Source organism: Tursiops truncatus, chromosome 8, assembly GCF_011762595.2.
Source record: "Tursiops truncatus isolate mTurTru1 chromosome 8, mTurTru1.mat.Y, whole genome shotgun sequence".
NCBI classification, from domain to species: domain Eukaryota; kingdom Metazoa; phylum Chordata; class Mammalia; order Artiodactyla; family Delphinidae; genus Tursiops; species Tursiops truncatus.
This window is the reverse complement of record NC_047041.1, coordinates 102,359,628-102,369,311: the sequence shown is the minus strand read 5'-3', so window position 1 is coordinate 102,369,311 and position 9,684 is coordinate 102,359,628. Positions and strand designations below refer to the sequence as shown.

The window sequence follows — 9,684 nt, the reverse complement described above, 5'->3', positions numbered from 1 at the left end:
CCTGAACTGGAGACAAGTCAAGGAAAATAGCCAAGCACAGGCGAGGAAAATGGGCAGTAAATTTACTGCATTTTGGTGTGATTAATTCAAGCTGAAGCAACTTGGGCCAGACTCTCCAGTCCTAAAGATGGCAGACTAGCAGAACGACGATGGGTTAAATCCCTCTGGCAGCAGGGAAATCATTCTAATTCCTACATTCAAACCCCTTTCCTCATCTGCCCTGGGTTCTCTGGCCACCCTCCCTTTAGTTGTCATGTCTTCCTGGATGTCAAACTTCCTGAAACTGAGTGCAATCAAGACAATGACAACCAGGTTTCCAAACTGCAAATCGCCCCAAGTTTTATTTGTAGTCCATACAAAAGGGAAAAAAAATTAAGGTTTTCTAACACCACCTACTTGGGGAGATGGGGAAGTGGACTGTGCCGCACAGCATCAGCTAGAACATCAGGGGTCAGTAGGGATCTGGACATATACCAACCAACTGTCCCAACAGGAACTCAGTCTCAACACAGTCTACAGAGGGACAAAGTCAGGGCCCCCTGGACAACTGGCACAGCTTGGCGCATAGGAAATGGTTAAGCTAACCCTTTCCTGGCCTCCCTCACATCTAAAAAGAAAAAGGCGCCGCCGACCTCAGCTGCAGGTTGCTTCCCCATCCAGACGACCTTAAATATCGCGCACAAAAATAAAAGGGAGCCAGGAAAAAAATAAAAACATAAAAGAAATTCCCATCCTGGGGAGATGGGAGGCAGGGGAGAGGGGAACCGCAGATCTAGAGCCAGTAGCAAGATTCGCTGCTGAGGCGAAGGAATAAAGTAGGTTACTGCCGAACACTCAAAAGGATCGTCTCCTGGGGAAGGCCCACATGGTAGAGGGGATGAAAAACCGCAAACAGGAGAGGTATGGGCCAGTGGTTACAACCTGGGCCTGCACCCTACCCCACCTCTCCTCTCCTTCCCTCCCTGTGGAGCCCTGTCCCAGGATGGCCCTACATGCGGCGCTGGTAGCCAGAGTGCATCTGAGCTGCCCGCAGGTAATCATTATAGGAGCCCGAATAGCGTGCGTAATCGGAATGGGCATCGGGCAGGCGACGGTAATCCAGCGAGGACTTTGTCGGCGAGCGGCGGAACGAAAGCTGCGACTCTGATAAACGGCGGTAATCAGAGAGCTCGGCTAAACGCCGGTCGGAACCATACCTAGTCGAGAGAAGAAGACAGTTGGTGAATGAGACAATTGAGGGGAGGGCTCCAGGTGGGCACGGGGGAGATGCCAATGGGGATAGGGAGGGTGTAATCAGATTGGTCTCCAACAAACAAGATTTTGTCAGAAGGCTCAACACCCTATCCAGGGCAAGAATTCAAGCCTGGTCCAACTCAGTGGGAAACCAAGCCCACCACTGAAGACCACCCTTCTGAACTGGCCAAGGTGGATTCTGGTCTGCATTCCCAAACCACAGACAAACTATCCCCACCCTTGGGCCCTGCAGAGAAAGACCTTGGTTGTTTACCAACAGAACGGCGGACGAAAGCAAGGTCCCCAACTTCCCAAAGAGTGGACGCACCACATACACCCTGCCTTCAGCCAGTGACTGCCAAAGGGACTACTCTTTCAAACCCACCCCCACCAGAGGCCAGGACAACCACGTAACAGGCTTAAGGATCCTTCAGACAGTGGGAAAGACTATGGGCCACAATCTTGCAGGCAGTAGCTCCAATAGCACTTGGGCTAGCCTTGACAGGTGACACTTTTCCCAGCCTGACTAGCTGGTACCACCCCAGTCTGAGCACTATGCTCCACCTGAACCCTGGTGACCAGGAAAGTTCACAGACATCACCCCCCTCAGCTTCTGGACACCCCACAGGAGTAGAGAAGACCAAGGGAGGGGCCGATGGCTCCAGTTTCCCTCCCATGCCAACCTCAGCCCCTTGCCCTGAGCCCCAGCTGGGGGCAGAGGCGGGGGGGCATACAGTACCTTTTCGACATGGCGACAGCCTTTTTGTACGGATCGTCGTAGCTGGCCCGGGGTGGGGAGAGGCGCGTACGCTCATAGGGCGGCGGGGTGCTGTTGGCGTTGGCAACGGCCCCCTGGGACATGGACAGGTAGGCTGCAGACGGCTGACCTGCCCCATCGTAGGCATTGCCCGGCTGGCCACGGTAGGAGGCAGCAGCCTGAGGATGCTGCTGTGCAGCATAGGAAGCAGCCAATGAGGCTGATGATTGAGTGCGGTAAGGAGCTGCCAGGGTGGCAGAAGGTTGGGCCCCGTAGGCAGCTGCAGCACCATAGGAGCCAGTGGCCGCAGCAGCTGACTGAGCCCCATACGAGCCTGATAGGCCCATTGATGCTTGAGCTCCATAACTATTCAGCTGGGTCTGAACAACTGGCTGGGCCCCATAGGAGCCAGCCATTGGGGTAGTGGCTTGTGCAGCATACGCAGCTGGCTGGCTAGCATAAGCAGCAGCTGTAGCTGGTTGTGCCACATAGGCAGCAGGTTGGGAAGAATAGGAAGCAGCCTGTTGTGCAGCGTATGGGGCAGACTGGGCATTATAAGAGGCCGAAGGCTGGGCACTGTAAGAAGCTGCCTGGGCCCCATAAGCTAGTGAAGAGGCTGCAGACTGGGCCCCATAGGAGGCTGCCTGGGCCCCATAGGAGCCTAGGGAGGAAGCTGCTCCCTGGGTGTTGTAGGAGGAGGCAGCCGCACGAACCCCATAGGAAGAGGCAGCCTGCGCCCCATAAGAGGATGGCTGGTTACCATAGGAGGCAAGGGAGGAGCCCTGAGCCCCATAGGAGTTGAGCGAAGAAGCCGCAGCTGGCTGACCCCCATAGGAGGAGAGGGCCGAGGCCGAGGGCTGGGCTCCACCATATGGACCAAGCGAGGAAGCTGCGGCAGACTGGGAGCTAGGGCTAGCCAGCTGGCCCCTGTATGGGGCCCCAAGGGAAACAGAGGGCTGAGCGCGGTAAGAGGCCGCCTGGGCTGTCATGGGCTGAGTCCGATAACCGACACCCAGAGAGGCAGAAGGCTGGGCCCTGTAGGCAGCGCCCAGTGACGCTGAGGGCTGGGCCCGGTAGGTGGCTGGCTGGGCCGTCAGAGGAGCCACATACGAGGCTCGGGGAGGTGAACGGCGCAGGGGGCTGCGGTCGCGACCAAAGAAGGGTGGTGTGGGCTGACGGGCTTGCCCATCAAAGCCACCAGTGCTGTTGCCAAAAGCCTGCTGGTAGTCGAAGGTGGCAGAGAAGCCACCAGTTCCGGGGAATGCCGTATCCCCAGCCCCTGGTTTCTTGGTCTTGTCCCCAGACTGGATAGCCAGGCCAGGCCCCTTCTTCTGACCCTTGGTTGAGAGTTCCACGTTGATGCGCTTGCCCTTCACTTCTTTGCCGTTGAGCTGCGCGATGGCGGCTTTGGCATCTGCTTCCTTCTCCATGTGAACAAACGCGTAGTCTGATAAAGCAGCAGACAGAGGGTTAGCAATTAGGGGGGCAGGGCATGCTACCTGATGGGTCCCAAACTGGACACACCAACAGCACCCAGCTGTTGCCAGCTACCTCCAGGCCTCCAAACCCTCCTCTCCAGGAGTAGGTCATAAAATGTGGCTCCCATATAACAAAGCTTCTGACTGTCCCAAGCAGGCAGCTTTGTCTATGGCTTTCTTCCCATTCTCCCCGTTCCCCCTGCCACCTCACCCAACTTCCTGGTGAGAGAAGAAAGAGCAAAGATGAACAGCAACACAGGATAAAAATCTTCACGTCTCCTGTAAGTATAAACGAGCAGACAAAAAGCAGAAAGCATTCCTGGATCACTCAATTATTCAGTACTGTCTATCCCAAGATTACCAAACACTACTGTTCACCTTTGAGGCTTAACTCTCAAACACTGAAAATGACCACTTATGTCTTGGAATGACCCATGTCTCAGCCCAGGGTCCAATTAAGGCAGGAGAGCTACACTGCAATGCACAGTCCATGAAATTCCTCCAGTACAATCTCCCCCTTTCCCACAGTACTTCCCCGTTTTCAAAGCACTTCCATGCACAGGACCTCATTTGGGCCTCACAACAATCCCAGGAGGCAGGCAGAGCAAAGGATCATTATCCTTATTTTACAGGTGGGCAAACACACTCAGAGAATTTATACGGCTTGCGACAAAACCATGTGTCAGACCCAGAAACAGAATCCCAGCTCTCCATGCCTCTTCACTACACCAGTCTACCCCTGAGAAGTCAATGTGTAAGGCAGGATTGTGTATTAAGACTAGACATTTAAGCTTAGAAGGGGAGAAGCTGGACCCCACGTAAGCCAATAAGATGTGAGAATGGAAACTGAGCCTCCTGGCTGAGTTCAGGCCCAAGGCACGCACACACACACACATACACACACACACACACACACACACACGCCCCCCACCCCCAGGCTACATTACACCAGAGGTTACTCATCAAGAGACAGAAGTATTCCTTACCCCTTGGGCTTCTGTTCACAGAAAAGATTTGGTTTCTCAGCTTCACAGCAAGAAGCTGCAATTACCACAACTAGCAGGCTCTGCTAAGCAGGTTACCCCTCAGGTCCTCATTCAGTTCTAAATGAGCTGTGGTAGGAAAGCCTCTAAGACAGGATGTTGATCTCAAAGTCCTACTCATCTACCATATAGAACAAGAAAACTTTAGGAAAGGAAGTAATAGGAAGAAATTCTTGTTCACATCCAAACTCACAAACCACGATGGTGCAAGCAGAATCTGAAGAACAATGAAAAAGGTCATGCTGGTGGTTAAGTAAGGCCATGCACTTAACCCCATCTGGACCTGTGGCTACTTTTAAAGTCCAAGCACCAGGACCCCATCTCTCTCACATCACTTTAGGAAATGAATTACCTAGATGAAGTTACTAAGATTCCATTCTTGATAAGAAATCCTTTTAAATGGCCTCTAAACAAGTGTCCTAATTTCTAGAAACTTTCATACTGGGATGCCCTCTCTAGCTGTTCCTATAAAGCAAGCCATTTTCCTGGATGTAAGCCACCAACGTGACTCTCATACAAATAAGAATAAAAATAATCAACAGGGGCTTCCCTGGTGGCACAGTGGTTGAGAGTCTGCCTGCCAATGCAGGGGACACGGGTTCCTGCCCCGGTCCAGGAAGATCCCACATGCCACGGAGCAGCTGGGCCCGTGAGCCGTGGCCGCTGAGCCTGCGCGTCTGGAGCCTGTGCTCTGCAACGGGAGAGGCCACAACAGTGAGAGGCCCGCGTACCACAAAAAAAAAAAAAATAAAGTAAAATAATCAACAGGTAGAAGTCAGAAGTGTGGTATAGCAAAAGGAATCCTGGGGCTAGGCGCTAAAATGCCTCAGCTGAAGATCCAGTTCACTGACTTGCTGTAAGTTCTTACGGAACTTACAATTTATTTCTCCATCTGACAATCTGTCCTACCCACCTCAGAGTTAGAAGATTCAAATGAGATGATAAAAATGCCTTGTAGGGCTTCCCTGGTGGCGCAGTGGTTGAGAGTCCGCCTGCTGATGCAGGGGACACGGGTTCGTGCCCCGGTCCGGGAAGATCCCACATGCCGCGGAGCGGCTGGGCCCGTGAGCCATGGCTGCTGAGCCTGCGCTCCGCAACGGGAGAGGCCCGCATACCGCCAAAAAAAAAAAAAAGCCTTGTAAAGTATAAATAGCTATATAATGATAAAAATCATGATAATTATTCAAGCCTAGGAATAACCACAGGCTTAGTTCCCTACAGATATGATCTTTCATCTCTAATAAAACACAAGAAATACAATGTAACCTGTAAATGCAAATTTGGAACTAGCCAGAGATGATAAAGGAACAAAATGAACTATCACAACTGTCTTTACACCCCTAGGGCCAGAACCTGATTCTTCCAATTGCGAAAGGCGAAAAGCAAAGCGTTCCTTTCGGCCTAGCCACAGGGCACCAGAACTGTCCTCTCATCTCTCACCTCCAGTTTGGGTACAGTGAGCTAAAAATCAATGCTGGTGGTCCCAGATCTCTTTAAAAGCAAAGGCTGAGCTGACCCTACCACCAGGAGAATGCAATGGCAAGCAGAAAGCAAGAGTGTAGGCAGATTAAAGGGAATTAAAAAACTTTCAGGCACTATGAGGGAATATTAAGGAACCATACTATATTCCTGGTTAACCTATCCACAAATTCCTAGGACTGGAATAAGCTAGGAAAAAACACCCAACAAAAACTTTCAATGGGTTTACAAGAGCAATAGGATGTCACATTATCTATTCCCTACTTAGCTCGGTTTTATTAAGAGACCAACTTGTGAAACTTGAAAATTGAGATTTCATGTGTACAATTCAATTGACCACACAGATAAGCTATATAGCTGATAAAAAGAAAGCCATCGGATACAATTATATCCAATTTATATCTGAGAGTTTCTAAGCCTGATACTGGAGGGAAGTGCGAATAGGTTGTCCAGCTGACTCCATCACATGAGGGCTAACTAACCCTTATCACAGTGAGCAGCTAAACCCAGACCCAGCCCTTCCAAAGATGCCCAGGAACCTAACTACTCCTAGGACAATAAAGAAAAACCAAAGATCTAGAAAACTCCAGGGACCCACCTGCCTGGAGAGGTAGTTCAAGGAAACGGTGACCCCTGAAGGAAATCCATCACATTTAAAGGGACTAGCAGGCAATGATTTACAGAGCTATCCTAATGGTCTGGTGACTTCACAATTCCTCCAGTACCAAAGTTAAGAGAATCCAGAAAAATGAGTTTTCCTATTCTCAGAAGAGTAAAAAAATTCTAATTTGAAACTACAGAGCTGTATGTAGGAGGAAAGAATGGCCACCCACAACAAAGGAGAGGAAACAGTTTCCTATTCTGCCCTTCAGACTTCTCATGGAATCTAAATGGTTCCTAAAGCTGTCAGCAACTCTCAAACTTCATCCTTGAACACCCAACAGAATGTAGCTGTGGAGAGTGGTTACAATCTGCTGTTGCTATGGAAATTTTTATTCTACAAATCATATCTAAGCTCCTGGAACCAAGCAACTACGTTATTCCCCCTGTGAAATAAAACGGAACTGGCTGTCCTGTGCAATGCCAAGCTTCTGTGCTTTTCAAAGACCTGACAACCAACACAAGATGACTCAATCAAGTGCCCATTCCCAGAGCAAGAAATAAGTAAGCTATTTATAGAGCCAGAGCCAAGTCTCTTCTACTACATTCCCAACTTAAAAACTTCATTTTCCTTCACTCCAAATAGAAAGGCATCAGTGGAGAATATGATCCTCAAATCTTTACCACAGTCCCTTACCTCAAAATATTATCAGGCACTCTCTTACATATCAGCATAACTACAAACAACAACTAACCACCACTCCCTAAGGAAATCAGTGCATCTCTGCCAATCAAATGTTCGCAAAGGGACAAAATGCACAAAACTTTCACTCTAACTCTCACAAAGAAACAGTCAAGAGTTCTAAAAACCACATGCAGTTACACACTTCACCCCACCCCCCCACTGTCACTTGGTGTCAGTCCCAAGCAAATTCAGGCAAATTTTTAGCCTTCTCTACCAACCCAAAGAAGGCTTCTTGACCAATGAGTTCCATAGAGACTGTCCCCTCAGATGCAAGTTTCTAGACTCCCAATCTAGTAGCCACCCTGTCTGAGAACCACACAAAAAAATGTAATAGGTCAATCAAACAGAACTCTCATAATGAGTCATATACATTTCCTGGCCAGGGGCCCAATCTGATGCCCTTCCCACTCTTTCACTCTAAATAAAAGCAAAAATTCATGCACCATACAGCCTGCCTCATCAGAGCACCCAGCAGGAAAGCCTGATTCCAGATAGTCATGAATTTGCATAGCCTGAGTTGAGGAAAACAAAATGCAGTATTAATGCAGAAGGAGGAATTACTCCTAGTGGTGGAGACTGCAACCCTCACACTTCCCCCAGTTACGGAAAGGATAAGGAATGACCCAAAAGATGTATCTTGGTGGAAATGAATAAGCACCTGCTCCCAAATGTATTTACTATCCTTAAAACTTCTCACACAGGGTATGAGCAGCTATGAATCCAACACCAGGAGCAAGGGATCAGATACTCACTCCCAGGTTGCATCCCTGAAGATAGCAAGGCAAAGTTGACTCTGATCTGTTCCCAAGTGGAACAGAAACTGGCCACATACGCAAGGGCTATACCTCCAAATCTTGCCAACAAAAAAGAAAAAGAGCTTAGGGATAAGAACCCAGACTATGAAAAAAGTCAACTAAGTCCCAAAAAGGAGGTCAGGCCTAAATTATAGTGATATATTCTTCTCGAAGGCAAACTAGGGATCTACCCTGACAATTAGAGTACTCAAGCAAAGATGACTATTAAGTCCCCACGTCCCCCTCAGAGTGTGCCCCCTTGCAAAATCACCAAGCTTCTAAAAGGATACCGCCCTAGGGCACCGGCTTGACGAGTTAGTTGCTCAGAAGAGGCCATTTCATAAAACAAGCCTTCGTCCACATGCGAAAAGTCGGGGTTTCCAGTTTATAGATGTAAAATCGATCCCAAAGGGGAAAAAAAAAAGTTTGAGGGAGTTGGAAAGCACAGAATTGCCACGCCTAACCCACCTAACAATACTGAAAGGCCAAAGTGGTTAGGAAGGGGCCCCTCCTGTACCCACGAGTAACTATACCCATCAGTAGACCCACGCCACACAATACTAAAAGATCCCAGCCCAAGAAACTTCCAAGGGCCCCGTTACCTTCCGCTCGGGAGCATTCATCGAGAGGGAACACGACGGTGGCCTTGGGGGGGGGGGGGGTTCAGCCCCCACCTTTTCCCTTTTCCCTTGCTCTGACAGACTTCTGAAGAGGAAGTGGGGAAGTGGCGAAATCTTCCCCGCTCCATGATCCGGCTTGTGCCCGTCACTTCCCAATTTCCGTTCGGCGCCAGGCCCAGGAGCCCAGTGGAAGGCGCGCCCCCGGTACCCTCCCAAGTCTCTCAGGCGCGTCCCCGGCCCCGTAGCCCGGCTCGCAGTGGCCGCCGCACCCACCCAGAGCCGCTTCCTCCCATTTGGTTAATGGTGCCTGACCCGCACGGGAGGAGGGTGGCTCTACCCAACGCGCCCCCAACACCTCCGGCCTCACTCCCGCGGACTTCTCCCAGCCCCCACCGCCAACCGCGCAGTGACCGACCCCCGGGAAAGGGGCGTGGCTAACAAGCAGAGTGCCCCGAGCGCGCCCGCGCCCGCGCGCCCGTCTCCACATTACCTTTCACCACGTCACATTCGATGACGCGTCCGCGGCGCTCGAAGAGGCTGCGCAATTCCTGGCTCGTGCACGCAGCCGATACATTGCCCACGAATATCTTCCAAGTGTTAAGAGGCCGTGGGCGCGACATCTCCACCACGAGCGCGCGCCCCGGCCGCAGCTCGTGGCCATGCAGGGCCTCGATGGCGCGCAGCGCGCCCGCGTTCTCGCGCATGTGCACGAAGGCGAACTGTTTCATGACGGCGCAGCTCATGACCGTGCCGTAGGGCGCAAAGAGAGCTGCTAGCTCCTCCGGCGTCGTATCCGCCCCATCGACGTTTCCCACGAATATCTTCATTTTGCCGCCGCAGCCGCCTTCCCGGAGAGCCTGGACCTCTCCTCCAGCGACAGGCGAAACGTCTGACCCGCCGGCAGTCCTCCCCAGGAATGGCTGGCGACGGAGAAC

General features: G+C 51.2%; 1 protein-coding gene across 5 annotated transcripts; it reads right to left on the bottom strand.

Moving 5' to 3' along the window:
- Positions 1–313: 313 nt before the first annotated feature.
- On the bottom strand, positions 314–9,684 carry RBM14 (RNA binding motif protein 14). 5 transcript variants are annotated; one of them, XM_019937540.3, is made up of 3 exons: positions 9,240–9,683; positions 1,973–3,437; positions 314–1,196 (listed from the first exon to the last, which is right to left on the bottom strand). In XM_019937540.3, exons 1-3 carry the CDS (start codon positions 9,574–9,576, stop codon positions 989–991), a joined length of 2,010 nt encoding a protein of 669 aa, XP_019793099.1. In that variant the 5' UTR covers positions 9,577–9,683; the 3' UTR covers positions 314–988. The 5 variants fall into 5 exon arrangements, with proteins under 5 accessions (XP_019793099.1, XP_073665307.1, XP_073665306.1 ...); XM_073809206.1 differs by lacking the exon at positions 9,240–9,683 and adding an exon at positions 8,732–9,233; XM_073809205.1 differs by lacking the exon at positions 9,240–9,683 and adding an exon at positions 3,680–8,721.